We start from the raw sequence: 20555 nt of genomic DNA on the forward strand, positions 1-20555 counted from the left end.
CTAGGTCTTCCTCTTCCAACCCTTCCACTTACTCCCGTATCATAAATAAATCTTTCTCGTAACTTACCGGCTGATATCTCCACACGGAAATGTCGTTCGATTGGTCATGTCCTTAGAAGACCTGTGGAAAACCCGTCCCGACGAGCTCTGACCTGGGGGTTAAACGATTTTGTATTACCTGTAGACCATGGATTTGAGAGGGACTCGCGTGAGACTTATCCCAACGACACCATACCCACAAAACGTATTAACGTTGTATTGTGACATACAACGAAAGGGCCCGCCCGATATAGACCAGGGGGGTTGAGATGGCCACATCGATGCAATTCATCTAAGAAAGCAATATTGCAATTTGACATTTGCGCATATAAAAGTAAGTGCGCAATGCAAGCAAATGTCAAATAGCAATATTGAGCCCAGGGATAAAAGGATTAGAAGAAGTAATTTTACTTTCTTATGGCGGTGGTGTTGTTATATTCCATAGACGGCAGCGTACACGCCGGTGGCAGTACAGGAGCCGATGAATGGCGCGTACCACAACCAACTGCCTTCATACGACGCGGCTATAGCGCAACAGTACGCCGCGCCTGCTACTAACTATGTAAGTCAAGTTTAATTACTATTAGTGATATTCCGAATCCGGATTTTTCCGAAAAGAAAAATCCGTATCCGTTACTTTTCACGCGGATCTTTTACGGATCTTTTTCAAGTGATTAAGTAGAATTATTAAATAAAAAACTATAAAATTCCATTCAGATTGTTTTTATTTCTTAAAATCAAATATTTGGCACCTTTATATTGCAAACATTTAGATAGATAGATCTTTATAATGAAAGCAAGATAAAATATCACTTTTATAACAATGAAATAACTTAAACTTTAATCTTTTTTTTAAGAAAATAAAGATTCGTATCCATATCCGTATCCGCGGATATACATTTTTAACGATCCGGCACATCACTAATTACTATATACACGCATAGATTGTACTTCGGGGTGTGTGCACAGGAGCTCCATCAGCTCATTCCCCCAAGTCCATTCCACCTGAGGACATATACACGCATAGATTGTACTTCGGGGTGTGTGCACAGGAGCTCCATCAGCTCATTCCCCCAAGTCCATTCCACCTGAGGACATCCAGACGTACGGCGGGTTACCATCCTTACTTGTTTGACATACCACTAATCCGCACCAAGCGCTACGCTTCATCCTTCATAATGCGCACAGCCAAGGAATGGAATGGGCTGCCGGCGTCGGTGTTTCCTGTATCTTATAACCTGGGGTCCTTTAAATCACGGGTGAATAGGCATTTTCTGGGTAAGCTCGTTCCAACGTCGATCTCTTCTTCTCCTCGTGGAAGAACGAAGTCAAGAGCAAACCCATCTTAATTAAAAAAAAAAAAAAAAAAAATACATACATAAACTCACGCCTATCACAGAGCACACCAGAGAGCAGACTTTCCAAGCTCTTGAATGACAACCGTCAATGAAACCACCAGCTGCTGTCGCTGTAGTGGAAATCGACTGTGAAGCATCATCATCATCAATCAGATACTATGGAATTCCATTTGAAAGAAAGAAAGAAAGTATTTATTATTAGAGGACACCACAGTAACAATACATTCCTCCAAAGCAAGGATAATCTTACGGACAATCGGATGATCAGCCTGCAATATCCCAACCAATTTGCGGATCGCAGTGAAATTTTGTGTAATGTCCCCATTGGGATTCAAACCTAGGACCTCCGGATCGTGAGCCCAACGCTCAACCACTGGACTATAAAGTTACCAGTGGACTATTATGTGTGTGTCAGCGTAAGTAATTTGAGTAATCTCCTTCCAGGTAATAGAAGAAGAGAAGCCGACAGTAGCGCCAGTGCGACGGTCAGAGCGGCCTGTACGGAGACGCGTGTCCAACACATACGACTATGAAGACGCGGACTTGTTCATCGACGAGCCTGCGCCCAGGCACGCGCCCAAACGAAACCGCCACAAACACCACTACAAGCACCAAGGTGAGTGACATCCGAAACTCCCTAGTCCGAATCCCGGTGTGGACATCCGTACTAATAAGGCCGGCCTCTGTGGTCCAGTGGTTGAGCGTTGGACTCACGATCCGGAGGCCCCGAGTCCGAATCCCGTTGGGGGCAAATATCACAAAAATCAATTTGTGATCCCTAGTTTGGTTAGGACATTACAGGCTGATCGCCTGATTAAGATGATCCGTGCTTCGGAAGGCACGTTAAGCTGTTGGTCCCGGCTACTATTTACTGATGTAAGTGAGTAATCGTTACATGAGCCATGTCAGGGGCCTTTGGCGGCTTAATCATAACCCTGACACCAGGGTTGATGAGGTTGGTAATCCACGTCACAACCCACACGATAAGAAGAAGAAGGCCGGATTTCCACGGACGCGGAGATGGGCAGAGAAGAACGGAGATGTGCGGATTTGACCAATCACAGCGTTCGAGAGTGCGAAAAACGAAGACGCTCTGTCACTCTCTCCCTCATGGTGATTGGTCGATTCCTGCACATCTCCGTTCCTCTCCGCCCAGCTCCGCGTCAATGGTAACGCAGCCTAAATGGGAAAGTGTATGTGTGTGTGTCTGTTCGTTCGTTTGTTTGTCCGTCTTTCACGCCAAAACGAAGCGACAAATTGACGTGATTTTTTAAGTGGAGATAGTTGAAGGGATGGTGAGTGACATAGGTTACTTTTTGTCTCTTTCTAACCCCCCCCCCCCCCCCCCCCCCCTCACTTCTCTAAAATGGGGAGTGGAAGTTTGTACGGAGCATTCCGCAATTTTTCATGGTAGAAAGCTAAAAATTTGAATGCTAGTTCTTTTGTGATTAACAAAGAAATCTAGCACCATTTTTTTTTGGAAATTTCGTAGTTTTCAAGGTATTCCTACAAAAAAAAAATGGTACATTAGGAAATGGGAAACGTGTTAACCCGAATTTAACGCGAGCGAAGCCGTGGGCAGTAGTTGGTATTATAGGTTGTAAGAAGCTGCAGTAGTTTTAGGCGGATGAGACGTTCGTCCATAACATTCCTGGTGAAAACGTGTTTTAATAATGATGTGTTTATATTCACGCTGCCTCTAATGGGAGTAGGCAGAGGGAACGCATCGCAACCAGAAGCCGCTAGCTTCGTCGCACCAACTTTGGCGATAGGTCAGTTATTATAGATAGAGGGTATCTTGCCCAGTTGTGGGATCACGTTGACTAGTATAGGAATAAGGTGCCTTCCCACCAGAGATGTGCTATGCAGCTTTGTTGCGAAGATGTATAAGCTGCGCTACGAAACTATGTGACCCTTTCCACCAATACTAAGCTATGTAGCTGTGCGAGGAAGATGCGCCTCCGCAAAGTAGCCGTGCTACGAGCTATGCTACGTATCGATAGTAGGGAAGCGGCGGGGGCACCGGCGCACATTGCGAAATATAAAATAACTTTTTGCTTCCACGCATGACATGTCTACTTTCAGCGAAAAATGCGGGCATACTGTAGGTATAGTAGACGACAGGTCGACATGGCAATTCTCTAGTGACGTGACGTTTCCAATATCGATATATTTTTATTATATACATACATACATACATAAACTCACGCCAGTAATCCCTAATGGGGTGGGCAGAGCCACAAGTAATCAAAGACAACTTGCAGCCACTGCTTGCTGCTTGCTTTTATTATATATGTAACAAAATGTGAATAAAATAATACCACGTTTTCATTTAAGTTAATATTTATTCATCTGAATCATCTAACGTTAATTTTATTTCTAAAATATTATTCTTAGTTTTCAATATAGCAAGTTTATTTTACATATACTTGCTATATTTATAATTTTGATTGACCATAAATATTTAGATTAGATTTCTTTTAAATCTATTGTTTTTCTTTTGTGTTAATGTTAATTTCTAATTCAATAAATTATGTGAGCGAGATTATAATCGATAAACGCGGTCGATACGGACTCGTGCGACACTAAGACTAAGACGCCGCGGGGACTGTGCGGGTGTGCGGGGCGACCCCGCCTCCGCGGCTCACCTCATGCCCCGATTGCCATGTCGACCTGTCGTCAACTATACTCTGCTCGGAACATAGCTAAAGTACGCATGTACAGCACGCAACCATAGCACACATCTATAGCACGCATCCTTCCATATAAAAAACATATCTTAGTTGAATCCGTTTCCACCGATGCTATGCTATGTGCACCAATGATTATGATTGGTGGATATCAAACGCATCCGTAGCATCGTAGCATAGCACATCTCTGGTGGAAAGGCACCCTAAACGTCTGGAAAGTATATAACCTCGTATAACAAACAGACAACCAATCTGTGTAACAGTGTCCGCGGCGTATTTTGTCACAAGCGACGGTGTGTAAAGACACTGTACGGTCACGAGTACTAATATTTATACACTTTGAAACCATGTCATATTAACTCTTTTGACGAATTCAACCGTAAGTCTAATTAAATGTCAAATATGATAGTGCGAAAGGGTTCTAAAGTGGGTACTGTACAACCGATATTGCACTTCATTTGAACAGCCATCAAATTCAAATTCAAAATATTTATTTCGGAAACTAGCCCATATTATATTAGTAACGGAAAGCTTAACCTAGTATTAGTAACAGATTCAAAAGACGACAATATAAAAATAAGCTACATGGGTCAGACCCGAGTCACCGAAGCCGCGGGCAGCTATGTAACTGCGTGCAATCGCACCCAGCGGTTCAGCAGCGGCGAGTACCGGTCCACCAATGCGCTCATGATGGTGTTGGGGCTAGCACGCGCATGGCACAATAGAGACGCACAGCGCTTACACATAAGAACTTAAAAAAATAACACTCAATCAAGACCTAAAATAGAGTTACGGACACTTCCGTTTTGGGAAGGAAACACACTAAGTCCAAGGGAAAACGAATTTATTATCTACACACACGGTACAGCTCTTGCACAGAGCTACGCGGCTTAACTTCGTCACCTGATGGTGACGAAGTAAATAAAGTGATCTTTATTTCGCACTCTACGCGACACTTGAACACTACACGAAACAATGCACTAAACACTGCATTTGACTCTGCACTAGACTAGTGATGGGCAGGGAAAGAAAAAATTGGGTGGGAAAGAAAAAATATCGGGAAAATATGGGAAAATAAAATAAACACCCGAAAAATTCCCGAATCATGGGAAAATATTTTTTATTTAATTATTTTTAATCTTATTATTATTTGTATGTCGTTTCCATGTCTCGGGTCGGGTCTGTCATGGAGTCCCGGACTTTTGGAAGGCGTGCGTGGGGCCGAAGCCAACACGTGGAGTCCCCTTAAGACAATTTACTCTAAATGTGTTGTGACATCAACCGGCGATTATCCCTGTATGCATTATGGGAGTGCACCCAAAGACAATCCCTGCTTCGTGTAGGACTATTGCAGATTATGGGAACAAAAGGAACGGGGCTATTGGGTTGGGGGTTAGTGAACCGGGATACTGGGGCTATGGGGGACTATGGCGCCTGCTCGACCAATTTTAATAACAGAGACACATTGGGCAGGCGGTGACTCGTCACTAACTGGTTGGGTCACCTATCTAGCCGACGCGACTGGACGGCAAGGCAACAACATGGTTGTGAGCATCTCAGGATGTCAAGAGGTGTACACCGCTTTCTGCGAGGCGGTTTACCCGCCTTACCAACTCGCGACTTATGCATCCTGCGAGCGTATAGCTCTAACGCCCCACTCTGGCTGGCCAATGAAGGCAAGCCAGAGGTGAGAGTCCTGCGGCCCCCGCTAAGGTCCACTCCGGCCAGCCAGTACTGTCACCATCTTTGTTGCTCTTCTTTGGACTCTCTCGAGTAAAGAGAGATCTCTCTCTAGTAGAGTCCTTCCGATAGTAAAGTCTCCATATTTGAAACCCATGTTCTAACAGCGGTCTGACGTAAGTAAGTTTTGTAAAGCCTAAGAAACAATTCCGTATCTATATGATAAAAAGCTTTTCTAATTATGTATAAGAGGGAGTTATCCTTATTAGTGATTCCAATAATGTGTTCGTCCCACTTTAGATTATGTGTTATCGTTATTATCTGAACATTTTTTACTATGACACCAGAGGTGTATGACCATTAATTTGGCTTTAATTGGATTTTAAAAATCTCGATTTTTCATACATTTTGTAAAAAATAATATTATGTCCGTTGGGAAAAAGAGGTATACAAGCGTATTACAAAGGACCGTTAGAACATTTATTAGTATGGCGCCAAACTTCTATGACCATTATTGGACTTTCAGTTTTGGTTAATATGTTAAAATACCGGCCATCGAAAAAAATATGTCGAATCTGTCTAATAGTTGCTTCTCAATATTTTTTAATAACACCAAACATCTATGACCATTATTTTGACTTTTATTGGAATTTACGTTTTAGTTCGAATGTGAAAAATGCTGACCAGCAAAAATATCATGTTGAGAGTATCGAGTAGATGCCTCTTATATTTTTTTCTATAGCGCCAAACTTGTATGACCATTAGTTTGGCTTTTAGTGTATTTTAAAAATCTTGATTTCTTATTTATTTTGTATGAAAATAAAGTGCTTTGGGTAAAAAATGCGGTACGGCGGATTACAAAGGACCTTTAGAACATTTAATAATCCGGCGCAAAACATTTTTGACCGTTATGTTGACTTTTTATTCGTCTCTCTTTCCGTTTTGGTTCAAATGGGAAAATGTCAGCCAGCGAAACAAATAAGTCAAATCTTTTGGTAAACGACTTGAAACGTATTTTTACGATACTACCAAATGTCGACTTTGGCTTTTATTTGACTTTAAAAAAACTTGTTTTATACATTTTAACAATGACAACAAGCAGAGCTTTCCCAATGACTAGTTATTAGTCAGATAAATACTTTGTGTTTTTGTTTTGTGTGTTGTTAGGTGAACTTCTATATTAATAGAAGATTCTTCTAGAATAGAAGATTCTATATTAAGAGGAGAGAAGAAGAAATCTTTTTTCGCTCCTCAGTTGTCGCCGTGAACGGACGTGATTAACAATATTTGAATTTGTTTTATTTTATTCTAAGTGTTTAAATTGCTTAAATTCAACGTAAAGTTCGGTCCCTCTCGTACTATCTTGTGACGGATCCCATATAGAGCGGCGGCCATATTAAATTTTGTATGCGTCGGTCCCTGTCGCACCGGGAGGACCGAGTTTTTCGTCATCCAAACAACAGCGTCTTTACACATCTACGAAAAAGTGAAAAATTGTGCAAGTGATTTCGGGTGGGATTGAACCTCGGGCCAACGATCTGCGCGTCCGCACTTGTACTGCTGCGCCACCAGTGAACGAGCAACGCGGCTCGAAATTGCGAACCACATTCTGCGACCCGCCCGCTACTACGCAACCCGGCGATCAGTAAGCGATAAGTAAGCGACACCTGTACTACGAACGCGCACTGCCCCGCCCGGTACCAAAGTCGTCTACGATAAATAACCAATAATACGTCGTAACTTGTACCACGATATCTTGGATTTGTCCTTAGAATGTTCACTACACGATGTGCAGCGTGCAAAGATGGCGTCGGTGAAGGTCCGGTGTGTGGGTGCTGTAAGAAAGCTTATCACTTTCACTGTAGTGGAACTACAGAGCGTGGGTTCAATAGGCTCGGGTCTAACAGAAGCTCGTGGAAGTGTCAGCAGTGCAGGGACGAGGGCTCCCTTCTGGATGGAACCCTGGAAATGACTTCCTCACCGCGAGTGGATTGTCCCCCTCCAAGAATCTCGGCTGCATCTTTGGAGGATGTACCACACTCAAGATATTCCTCTAGTAAGGATCCTTTGACAGAGTCACAAACACCGGAGAGGCTGGAGTCTATACTACACAAACTCACTCTAATGCAAGCCCAGTTGTCAACAATGGAGACTATTAAATCGGATATTTCCCAAGTAAAAAATGACTTAACTGACCTTAAAGCCACATTAAACTTCAAACTTGAAGAGTTATCTGAGCGAATGAATGCGATCGATAAAAGGGTGGCCGACGTGGAGAAATGTAAGTCAGAGCTGTGTGACTTGAAGACTGTGGTGGAGGGACTCAGGTTGGAACTCACTAACAGGGAGCAATTTCAGTTTCGAAAGGATATTGAACTGACGGGTCTGACTGAACACAATGAGAATCTACCTCATACTGTTATGACGCTTGCTAGCAAGCTGGGTGTTGATCTGGACCAAAGAGACATCGATGATATCCGTAGGGTGGGAGTGAAAGGTGGCAAATCTGGAAACGATGACCGGCCACGCCCCGTAATTATCACCTTCATACGACGGGAGGCCCGCGACCAAATGCTGCGTGCTGCTAGAGCACGTCGAGGGCTTACTACTGAAGCTATTGGTGTCCCCGGCAACTCAAGAAAACTTTTTCTAAATGAACACCTAACCAAAGAAAAGCGAGTTCTCTTTAGCAGGGCCCGCTCTATTGGTTCCGATCTAAAGTTCAAATATGTGTGGACCAACAATGGAAACATTTTTATGAGAAGATCGGAAACCAGCTCTATCATCCGGGTCTCCTCTGAGTCGGTGTTGGAAAAGGTTCGACAAGGTTCGTCGGCTCCATTCTCTGGGCACTCCAAGCAAAACCCCGGCGACGAGGCTTCCGGAAATAACGTTTGATATAAGTGGCCACATACTATGCTTGAGACTTACACAACAAACTGGCTTTTTCACGGCGTCTTACGGTATTGGGTTTTAAAACTTAAATTGCGTGTGGTTAGTGATATTTATTCTTCATACGGAGTGATTTGTGGTAGTAACTATTTCTGTACCGTAACCCTTCGCAGGGTAAGTGGGTCTGTGTCAATAAGATTTTTGTATTATTTTCACCTAATTTTACTCACTGTATGTACTCCACCTAGACTGATTTTATCATCTCGTAAAACAAATTCCACAATTCAATCATTTTTAAAAACAAATCATGTTTATTATGGATAGGCTGGATTTACTAAATAATATTGATAACTCTTTTAACACTACTTGTAAGCTGATTCCTCCGGGAAATTGTAATAACTTGCTTAATTCTAAGTATCAATTTAAGATTCTCTCAGTAAATGTGTGCAGTTATAATAAAAACTTTGATGCTTTCCTGGTGCTACTTCATCGTCTCAATACTGATTTCGATATTATCATTTTAACGGAATGTTGGCTAAACGAAAGCATAATCTTAAATGAAATAGCGGGCTATGACTGTTTCTCCTCAAAGTCTAACATTAATCAAAATGGTGGTGTCGTAGCATATGTTAAGAAAAATTGGAATGTCTCGGTCTCGGAACCCTTACTTGATCAAGCTTGTAGTCTCCTACTAGAAATACCGAAAGTAATCTCCGTTCTAGGCATATACCGCTCCCCTTCTTTTAGGAATCCTTCAATATTCTTAAACTCCTTGCACGAGGTTATATCGGCATTTAAAAATCATTCTAACATGGCAGTTGTGGGGGACCTGAATATTGATATTCTGGAGACTGGCGGAGCGCCCAACAACCACTCATCAGACTATCTCTGCCTGGCCGCTGAGCACGGTCTGAAACCTGCTATTACGTTACCCACACGACTAGGAACTTGTATTGACCATGCCCTTGTAAAATCCGACCACTCTATCTTAGGTCTGGTTTGTGACTCAAAATTCACTGATCATAATCCCATCATGGTTGGAATTAAAACCATAACTAACAATAAAGCAAAGAAAAATAACTCTAGAAATAAAAATATTACCGATTTTGAAGGAGTTGCTCGGGAGTTGCAAGCGGTAGATTGGAGTTGCGTTACAAAGGTAAATAATGTTAACGCAGCAGCCTCAACTTTCACTAATGTTCTGAAATCAGCGGTTGACAATAACACTCGTAGTGTACGAATCAGTAGAAGTAAGTTCACTATAGAACCCTGGATGACTCCGGGTTTGCTTCGTTGTGCACGGCACCGTGACCACCTACACCAGCTAACTCGTCTCTTTCCAGATGATAGGATCCTAAAAGTGTCCTTCAATAGGTACAGAAATTTCTATACCAATTTAATAAGGAAACTGAAAAACCAATACCAGAGCTCGGAAATTGAATCTAAAAAGCATTCACCAAAAGACATGTGGTCCTCTATTCGTAAAATTTGCAACCAACATAATAGATCCGGTTCGGCTAGTGAACTCCTTGACTTGGCTGCGGATCCTTCCGAATCCCTATGCCTAACTAATGATTTCTTTACATCCGTTGGTCAGAACTTAGCAACCTCTATACTGAAAGAATCAAATACTAGCGAGGAGGCTCTTGCAGCGTCTATAAATGTTACCTCGGGACCCGTTAACTCTTTCTTTCTAACTCCCACTGACGAAGGAGAAGTGGACCTCATTATCGCACAGCTCAAAAACGGTTGTGCCCCTGGACTCGACGGATTCAATAATCAGCTAATTAAAGCCGTAAAACCCTCTATTGTCCACCCGTTAACCCATATCATAAATCTGAGCTTCAGCACGGGTTGCTTCCCTGATGTGTGGAAAACTGCCGCAGTAACCCCAATTCATAAAGATGGTGCCAAAGACATCCCCAACAACTATCGCCCAATTTCTCTTCTAAGTGTGTTCTCAAAAATACTTGAAAAAGTTGTAAACATTCGTCTAATATCTTTTTTGGAAAACTTAAACTTGCTTAGCTGTAGGCAATTCGGCTTTAGGAAAGGAAACTCAACGGAAAATGCCGTCTCAACGCTAGTGGACCTGGTTTCATCTCAGCTTGATAAGGGCAACCGATGTATTGGTGTCTTTCTTGACCTGGCCAAGGCCTTCGATACAGTTTCCTCTCGAATTCTACTTCGTAAACTAGAAGGCATAGGTGTGCGAGGTGAGGCCTTGGCGTGGTTTGGTAGCTACCTTGCGGATCGAGACCAGTTGGTGAGGGTGGACTCTTTCTCTAGTGGACTGAACGCGGTTAGCTTTGGTGTCCCACAGGGCAGTATTCTTGGGCCCTCTCTGTTTATAGTTTACATGAACGACATCCATAATCTGTCCATCCCCAATGCAGAGATTATTTGCTACGCTGACGATACAGCTCTGTTGTTCTTTGAGAAAAATTGGGAACAGACTTTTCGCTCTACTGAAATAGGTATGAAATGTGTATCGGGATGGCTGCAGCGGAATCTCTTGACCCTGAACACTAAAAAAACCAAATATATATGTTTTCACATGACAGCAGCTACTAAACCCCCTCCAAATAAAAATGTTAAGATTCACAAATGCTCCTCAGATGAGTCGGTTTTGCAGGATTGTAATTGTGAAATCATAGAACACGTAGCTGTTATGAAATACCTGGGTGTAACACTCGATGTAAATTTAAATTTTAAAGCACAAATAAGTGTTTTAGCTGGTCGAGTTCGCAAAACTATTGGCATCATGAAAAAGCTTCGCGACATCTGCAATTTTAAAATCTTAAAAACTGTCTATACCGCAATCTGCGAATCTATTCTCTATTACTGCATAGGAGTTTGGGGTTCCGCTGCCAAATCTTATTTTATAGTTCTAGAGAGAGCGCAACGCAGTGTACTTAAAGTAATGCTAAAAAAACCGAGACGGTTTCCGACTAACCTTCTTTACTCTGAAGCTCATGCGCTGCGTGTCAGACATCTCTTTGTCAAAAAGGTGTGTCTCAATGTACATAGAACAACTCTGAAGCACGAAAACTACCCGCGTCTGCTGTCTAAACGCGTTTTCTCATTACCTGCACCTATACTAAAAACCGTTTTCGCGAAACGATTTCCCGCCTTTGCTCATATCGCTACTTACAATAGATTTGTGAACCTGTGCAATATGAAATCAGCTACAGTCCAACAAGCCGGTGTTTTAATTACAAAATATCTTTCTGACCTAAATTATGAACAAACGGAGGCCCTACTACCCTTTTGATGATACACCACACATCATTACACCACGCAATTCTTATTTTCACAATGCTTTACCTCATCGTAATAGTTGCAGTTTTGACTAATTTAAGTTAATTTGGCTAATATAAGTTATAGTTAATTTTAGTGATAATTTTGGGAAACTTTGTAAACCTAAATTTTAATATACCTACATTTCATTTTACCTTATTCATACAAACTCAGCAACCTAATTGTAATTTGGTTCCCCAAGATACAGGCTGTGCCTAGTTTGGGGACCTCTGCTCAATTTTTAAGAGATGGATTTATTTGGGTCTAAGTTTAAATATATCTCTGTATTTATAATTAAATGAATGTACCTAATTAAGTCCTATATCGGATACAATAAAAAATATTTTCATTTTCATTTTCATTTTCAATACTATCTGATTTTAGATATGACGTTGACTGTAGTTTTTGCATTCGACTCAACGTTACGGCCTAAGTTTAGGTTGAATTATGGTATTGATTCACCTTGACCGTAAATGGTTACCACCCTCCAAAGATAAGCTTGCCATCTAGTGACGAAACTCGTATTTTGGCATGACGCCTGAAGTATCTGTTAGGGAAAACAGGAGTCGGGTAGTTGTACTTATAATAAACTTTTTCTATTCTATTCTACTTTGCAAGTATGCCTATCACAATGTCCTGGTGCTACTCGGCCGATAACATAGTACTTACCTCTATCACCCCGCTGTTTATTCCTTGTATACACTTTTCTTTAAAAAAGTAGCTTCTTAAGCGTGTATCACCATCAGGTAAGGTAGTGGTCAAACGTAAACCTATTTTTCAAAAGACGACCACCATATTACGCCTTTAGCAAGATAGTTCCATTATCACTAGATAAAACTTTTTTTTGATTTTTGAAAAATCGAATTAAGTTCAAAATATTGGTCATAGTCGTTTAATGCCATAGTAATAAACATTCTGACGATCCTTTAAATAACGCGCCTGTTGTATTTTATTTTTATACAAAATGAATCAAAAATCAAGTTTTTTTTAAATCCCACAAAAGCCAAACTAATTAATGGTCATACACGTTTTTGTCATAGTTAATAATGTCTCGATAGCTTTGACATGTGTTTTTTGCTGACCGGCACTTTTCACATAGAAACTATAACGTAAAGTCCAACAAAAGTCAAAATAATGGTCATAGACGTTTGGTGCCCTAATAATAAATGGTCAAATGGATAAGTTCTAACGGGATATACAAATATTGTTTCATGGCCGGCACTTCACATTTTCACCAAAAATGTATGAAAATTCAGTTTTTTTTTAATTCGAATAAAACCGAAAATATTGACCCTACAGCTTTGGTGCCATAGTAATAAATGCTCAGACAGATAAGTTCTAAGAATAATACCATTATTGTTACTTGGCCGGCACTTTACATTTTCACCAAAAATGTATGAAAAATACAGTTTTTTAAAATCGAATAAAACCGAAGATATTGACCCTACAGCTTTGGTGCCATAGTAATAAATGCTCATACGGATAAGATCTAACGGAATATAGCAAAATTATTTTTTGGCCGGCACTTTGACTTCTGGGCCGAAATCCGATGATCTCCTTTAGATAAGTTTTTTAAGAGTTCATACGACACTACGACAGAAAATAAATTGGGCATAAGTAGGCATACATTATATTTAAATGGTCTTTGTTGGAAATCCTTACTTTTAATACAAATATATGCGATAAAAAATATTTTCCCTTGAAATGGGAATTTTTCGGGTTTTTTCCCTCAGAATTGGGAAAATTCCCAAAACGCGGGAATTTTCCGGGTAAGAACCCAACACTACACTAGACACTGCTTAAACACTGTTACTTCTCTTCCACTATTTCTTTACTTTTCCACTTCTTGCTTCGATCTCTTCAGAAACTGGCCCCGTTCTCTGCAGACCCCTCTTAGTTTTATTTTAAGTTATACCTATCATTTTCTTATCCGCCGAAAAGGAAAGGGACGGGTAATCGACATCGTCAGATATACACGTCCCACTGCTGGGGACAGGCCTCCCCTCAATCTACCGGAGGGGGTATATTTAATAATGATCTTAAAAAATATATTGGATAATTATCGTTAAATAATAAACTGTCATATCCGACATATTTCATATTTTATTGTTACAACTGTCAAGTAGATTGTCTGCCAATTTGATCAACCAACTGGCGAGGAATAAACAAAAGTACTGTGAGAAACTCAGTTTTTTTTTAAATTTCCAATTGCTTGCCTTGCGTGGCATTGCCAATCCGTCGCAATATTAAAGATTGAAACATTTTTCTGCAGCCAACAGAAGCAACTACTCGGGGGGTGCAGCGAGTAGTTCGGCGCGGTTGGCGCCCGCTAACGGCATCGAGTCCTTGATACAGGCTTCTGTGTTAGCCGAGGAAGAGGCGCCCGTCAACGAACCGTAAGTTGTTACGTAATATCGTAGCTGACTTTGCAAACTGGTGTATAAAATGCACACACTGGTGCACAAAAGGTGCAAATCGTAAAAAGTAAAGTTACTTAGTGATTATTTAGAAGATATGAATGCATGGGATCAACTGTCTGAGAACTGATATTAGGCAGCTAAATTACTCAATTGTATACCAATATTTTATGTTTATTTTTTTAAAGAACGTCTAGGGCCCTGTGCCGAGGTTTTTCTTGCAGCTTCTTTTCCCCGGCTATACAGGTTGTGTGAAGCTGCAGTAGTTTTAGGCGGATGAGACGTTCGTTATGTAAAATTGACGATTCAAAGTGTAACTATGTTACCTACTGAATAAAGATATTCTTGAATTTGAATCTGATTCGCAAATACGTCAGTTAGCGCCGTCAGCGAAGATATAACATCTCGCCTGTATAATAGAATAAAGATTCATCATTATCTCCCTATCGTTATCCCGTTTCCACAGGGTCCGCTTATCTAACCTGAAGATTTGACAGGTCCGGTTTTTTACAGAAGCGACCTGTCTGACCAACAAGTCGCGAAGGGAAAACCAGCCCAATACAGGTTAGGTCACATACCTCCGAAACGCATTTCTCGGTAATGTAGGTTTCCTCACGATGTTTTCCTTCACCGCTCAGCACGGATTCTTAGTGTGGAATTCCGTAAAATTCATGTTTAGTTAAATTATTAATTCCATGCTTTTGCGATGGATAATTCCACTGGATATCAACTCAAATTCATGGCATAGAATAAGGAATAATACCACGTATAGAACGCCCCCCCCACTCCCGCGGCTGAGCTAGGTTTACCTCACCCCCTCTCGTACAAAGTTTAGTCTGCAATCGTATGGCGTCAGACGTCACACACACAGATGCGCGTGTACGATAACGTCAATGTGTGGTGTCTGTGTAAAACGAGGTTGTCTGTATGAAGTGTCCGGGGTGTGCTCATGGTCTGAATCATCCTTTGAAGTTTTCGTTACGGTGTTACACAGTGCGAGCAGCTGATGTGACAATAGACAGCTACTGTGCCTGTGTACTCGTATGACAGTAGCTCGACTCGCCTCGCACGGTCACACTGTGCAAACTGCTGGCGTCGCAGAAGACAGCTACTATACCAGTGTACTGGTATAATTCGTTTGTATCATGTCGCCTAAACAAGAAACACTGTACCCGGCGTGGGCCCGAGCGTACGAGCTACTGTCATTTCGCATAATCGTGCGAGTTGACGACCGAGCGGCGTGCGAGTGGTGTGGTGGGGGAAGGCAAGTAGCGAGTAAAAACAGAAAATGTTGAAGTAACTCGAACGCGAGCCACTGTCCCACTCGCACATGACAGTAACTCGTATGATGCGGTCACACGTGCGTAGTAGCTGCACCTCAGTAACTGACTCGGTCAGCTCGCATGTTAGCTCGCACTGTGTAACCTAGGCTTAACACCCTGTATAACGTTGTGGTGGGCAGCGAGAACGCGGCTGTGGCGGGCATGCTGAGCATCAGCGAGCGGTACGCGCCGCCCGCCGCCCCCGCCGCCAGCGCGCCCGCCCCCGCCCCCGCGCGCACCTTCGGCCTGCCGCAGCCCGCCGCCGCGCCGCACAGGTAACTTTAGCGGACCTAACTAGTTGACCAGTTAGTTCCACCCATAATCAACAGATGGCGCGCAAACATTGAATGCAGTCCTGAAACGCGCTATCGAAGTTTGCACAGCGTGCCGCATATATACAAGTCCTGACTATGTAGTCAGAAGTACAAAGTAAGAATGCGATTTTTTTATGTGTATTACAAGACCCTTTTCAGGCTTGAATCACCTGATTGTCCGAAAAAGTAAGATGATTCCGTGCTTCGGAGGGCACGTTAACCTCTCGTCTGCCGAGATACCAGACACAATAGATTTTACATTGTGTCTGGTCGAGATCCGCGTTCCGGCAGATGAGAGGTTAAGCCGTTGGTCCCGGCTATTAGCCGTAAAAAAACACCTCCACCAACCCGCAGTGGAGCAGCGTGGTGGAGTATGCTCCATACCCTCTCCGGTTGATTGAGAGGAGGCCTGTGCTCAGCAGTGGGACGTATATAGGCTATTTATGTTTATGCTATGTTATGTTTCTTATACACCGAAAAGGAAAGGGACAGATGATTGATAGCTCTTAATTTTAGAAAGAATGAGTAAATGAATGGATAAACCGGGCGAATCAAAAAGGTATCTCGCTGGTATGCAAACCGTTTGACGTGTGCTATCAACATAATTCTGTCGGGTTATTGACTGATGTAAAATTTTTAGACGGTTGTTTTAGATTTGTGCTTAAAATTGACATGTGTTCCATAAATTTTATGCTTGTCGATTACCCGTCCCTTTCCTTTTCGGCGGATAAGAAAGTGACAGATATAACTTAAAATAAAATTAGATGGTGTTTACAGGAATTAGCACCATTATTTGAGGTATACGCGGTTATCATCATAATTAAAACACATAATACCGGGTTCTTACCGCGTAAATCAGAAAATCTCCTATACCTAAAGGTTGCCTGGAATAGATTGCTACTTAGCAATAAGGCCTATTGTACTCATTCAATATCTCTTTTGATTTGTACTTTGTTTTTTCCTGTTTGTGCAATAAAGTATTTGTTATGTTATGTTATGTTTTCCGTTAGTTTTAGATCTGTCTTTATTTAGTAATCAGAATTTTATAATTTATCTTGAATCTAATACAGGACCCAATTGGTCAACATCGAAACTTAAAATAAAATTAGATGGTGATTGCAGGAATTAGCACCATAGACGCTTTATTTTTTTTCTAGTAACACACCAAGCAGTAGTAAGCGCCCCCGCAAGCCGCTGGCGAGCAGCGCGGACGAGGAGTTATCAGAAGAGGAAGATGTCATTAAAGAAGTACATCGAGACGACGAGTACGGTAAGAAAACACAACATAAACTGCCTATGGAACATGACGTAAGTTTTGACGAGATTTAGGCTCGCAGCACGCTTTGTCTCCATAAAAAAAAAACAATTCAAAATTATCTTTATTCAGTAAGTAGCATAAAAGAAGGAAAAATTGAAGGGAAGAAAGGAAGGGGTAGACCTAGGATAACATTCATGAAACAAATAAAAGAGAAGGTGCAGGTCGTGTCGTATCGGGAGGTGAAGGTTTTGGCGGGAAGAAGAGAGGAATGACGATTACTCCACCGACAAGAGCGCAGCTCTTAAATAGAGAGAGAGAGTAAGTAACATAGTTACACTTTGAATCGTCAATTTTACATAACGAACGTCTCATCTGTTGAAAGCTACTGTAGCTTCTAACAACCTGTAGGTATAGCCGTGGAAAAGAAGCTGCAAGGAAGACCTCGGCACGGGGCTCTAGACGTTTTTTTTTAAAAAAAAACAAAATTTTGTTATACAATTTAATTTGGCTGGATAATATCAGTTCCCAGACAGTTAATCCCTATGATCCCTAGTTTGGTTAGGACATTACAGGCTGATCACCTGATTTTTCAAAAGTAAGATGATCCGTGCTTCGGAGTGCACGTTACGCCGTTGGTCCCGGTTACTACTTACTGATGTAAGTACGTAGTTCTAGTTATATGAGTCTTGCCAGGGTTGATGAGGTTGGTAATCCACGTCACAACTCACACGGTAGAAGAAGAATTTTAATTTTTTTCGTTACGGTGTCACTAACACAATTCAATTTCAATGTTTCAATTATTTTTTTAATTTTTCCTCACCTTATGGTTGCCTGGAACACTGCGGGTTGGTGGAAGTGTTTTTACGGCTAATAGCCGGGGACCAACGGCTTAACGTGCCCTCCGAAGCACGGAATCATCTTACTTTTTCGGACAATCAGGTGATTCAAGCCTGAAAAGTGCTTACCAAACAAAGGACAGTCTCATAGTGACTTCGACAATGTTCCCATCGGGAATCGAACCCGGACCTCCAGATCGTGAGCCTAACGCTCTAACCACTAGACCACGGAGGCTGTTTGTATTGTAACACTTATTGTGTCTTGTTTGCAGTGTATCCGTCGTTGGAGATGAGCTCTGATGAGGACGAGGAGTGGACGACGTCGCGGCGACGGAACTCCCGCAGCCGGCACGACTCGAGGAACAAGACCGACAAGTGAGTTATACCAACATTGAGGTTTTGATATAAAGAATAAGCTTGATTCCAACTAGTCAAATCTGTTACTTTTTACTAAACGTCAAAACACGAAATTTCAAACACGCATCCAAGTAGTTCATACTAAACCTTGTGTGGTGATACCCCTGCAGGGACGCGTCGTGGTCCCCGCGTGCGCGTCTGGGCCGCCTGGTGCCGCGCCTGCGGGGCCCGGCGCGCGCCGGCGTGCGGCGCGAGTGTGTGCGCGCCGCGCTGCACGCCGCCGCCGCCACCGCGCCGCCGCCGCCGCCCGCGCAGGTACGCCACGCACACACAGATACCATACACACACATACACACAGAGATACCACACACACACACACTCTCTCACAGATATCACACACACACACACTCTCACAGATACCACACACACACACACACACACACACACACACACTCTCAGATACCACACACACACACACACACACACACACACACTCACAGATACCACACACACAAACACACACACACACACACACACACTTTCACAGATACCACACACACACACACACACGCACAGTAACCACACCACACTCACAGGTACCACACACGTGTACCACACATACAGGCACTGCACATACACCACACAGAAGTACTACACACACGCAGGTACCGCACACACATACACACGTGGACCACACACGTATACCACACGCACAGGTACACGTCACAACCCACATGTCATGACAAAAAAAGAAAGACTACTCTTATTGACCTCGTATATAAAAAATAGACTACCAATCTCGCATCTTGTCACAAAGCGACGGCGTATCAAGATCTAATTTAATCGCAATGGGCGCACTGACCACAGTGCACAACCGATATTGTTCTTTATTTTAACAACCATACCATCGTAACTTGAGACAATGGTGTAAGTACACTAATGTATTAAACCTATTTACAACACGGTTCGGAAGTTTTTTTTAGAAAATACATAAACACCTTAGCGATTGTGAGTCTCATTTGTTTATAGTATATATGTCAGTGACTATATAGTATGTATTCATTTTTAAATCGTGAATGATAATCACGTGCTCAGCAGTGAAGGCAAAACATCGCGAGGAAACCTTTATACCCGAGATATGCTTTTCGGAGGTATGTGACCTAACCTATATTAGCTGGTATTCCCTTCGCGGGTTGGAAGGTCAGACAGGCAGTCGGCCCTGTAAAAAACCGGACCTGTCAAATCCCCAGGTTAGGTAAGCGGGCCCTGTGGAAAACGGGATAATGCTAGAGATGATGATGCCAGTGGTGCTAATTCCTGTAAAGATGGTGTTTACAGGAATTAGCTTAACTATAACTTTAAGTTGTATCTGTCATTTTCTTATCCGCCGAAAAGGAAAGGGACGGATAATCGACAAGCATAAAATTTATTAACGTAAATTTTAAGCACAAATCTAAAACAACCGTCTAAAAATTTAACACCAGTCAATAACCCGACACAGTTAAGTAGACAGCACGTCAAACGGATTGCATACCAGCGACATACCTTTTTGATTCGCCCGGGTTATTCATTCATTTACTCATTCTTCCTAAAATTGTGGAGCTGTGGATCATCCGTCCCTTTCCTTTTCGCCGCATATGAAAATGACGGATATAACTTAAAATACAATTAGGTGGTGTCTGCAGGAATCGGGGCCAGTGTATATAATAAATATTAACTGTCTTTCAGAACGCGAAACGCGCGGTGCTAGCAACAAAGAGCAAACGGCCGCCGCCGCCTGCACAGCACAATACGCCAAATAATAACAAGAGTGAGTATACTTGCATAACGCCCGTGATCCCTAACGGGGTGGATAGAGACATCATCATTAATTTAAGAGCCACGCTCTTGTCGGTGCAGCATTTTCCATGCTACATTTTAGGGAAAGATAGGGCAGTGGTATCCCTCTTGCCTTCCGCAGTACTTTGACTGACGCGAGTGGGATGGCGCTCAATTTATTTCAAAACTCCTGTCCTCCGCCTCTGAATAGTACTGACAGTTACTGCTGCCCTCTGTCAGGTTTCAGGTTACAGTCCCTGTGACTTGCCCCTT

The 20555-nt window shown here is 42.3% G+C and overlaps 2 protein-coding genes across 3 annotated transcripts in view; one reads left to right on the forward strand and one right to left on the reverse strand.

Annotated features, from left to right (window-relative positions):
• Positions 1–20555, reverse strand: part of LOC126377738 (facilitated trehalose transporter Tret1-like) — a 214370-nt gene that overhangs the window by 172520 nt on the left and 21295 nt on the right. The gene's annotated exons all lie outside the window — the stretch shown is intronic.
• LOC126377762 (lysine-specific demethylase phf2-like) overlaps positions 1–20555 on the forward strand; it is a 39791-nt gene that overhangs the window by 15576 nt on the left and 3660 nt on the right. Inside the window, exons 17-24 of the mRNA XM_050025591.1 lie at positions 485–601; positions 1842–2013; positions 14232–14355; positions 15839–15973; positions 17170–17282; positions 18379–18481; positions 18634–18778; positions 20193–20274. Of these exons, the coding sequence (XP_049881548.1) occupies positions 485–601; positions 1842–2013; positions 14232–14355; positions 15839–15973; positions 17170–17282; positions 18379–18481; positions 18634–18778; positions 20193–20274 (991 nt within the window). The remainder of the gene's footprint in view (positions 1–484; positions 602–1841; positions 2014–14231; positions 14356–15838; positions 15974–17169; positions 17283–18378; positions 18482–18633; positions 18779–20192; positions 20275–20555) is intronic.

The sequence above is a fragment of the Pectinophora gossypiella genome, chromosome 24, assembly GCF_024362695.1.
Source record: "Pectinophora gossypiella chromosome 24, ilPecGoss1.1, whole genome shotgun sequence".
Classification (NCBI taxonomy): domain Eukaryota; kingdom Metazoa; phylum Arthropoda; class Insecta; order Lepidoptera; family Gelechiidae; genus Pectinophora; species Pectinophora gossypiella.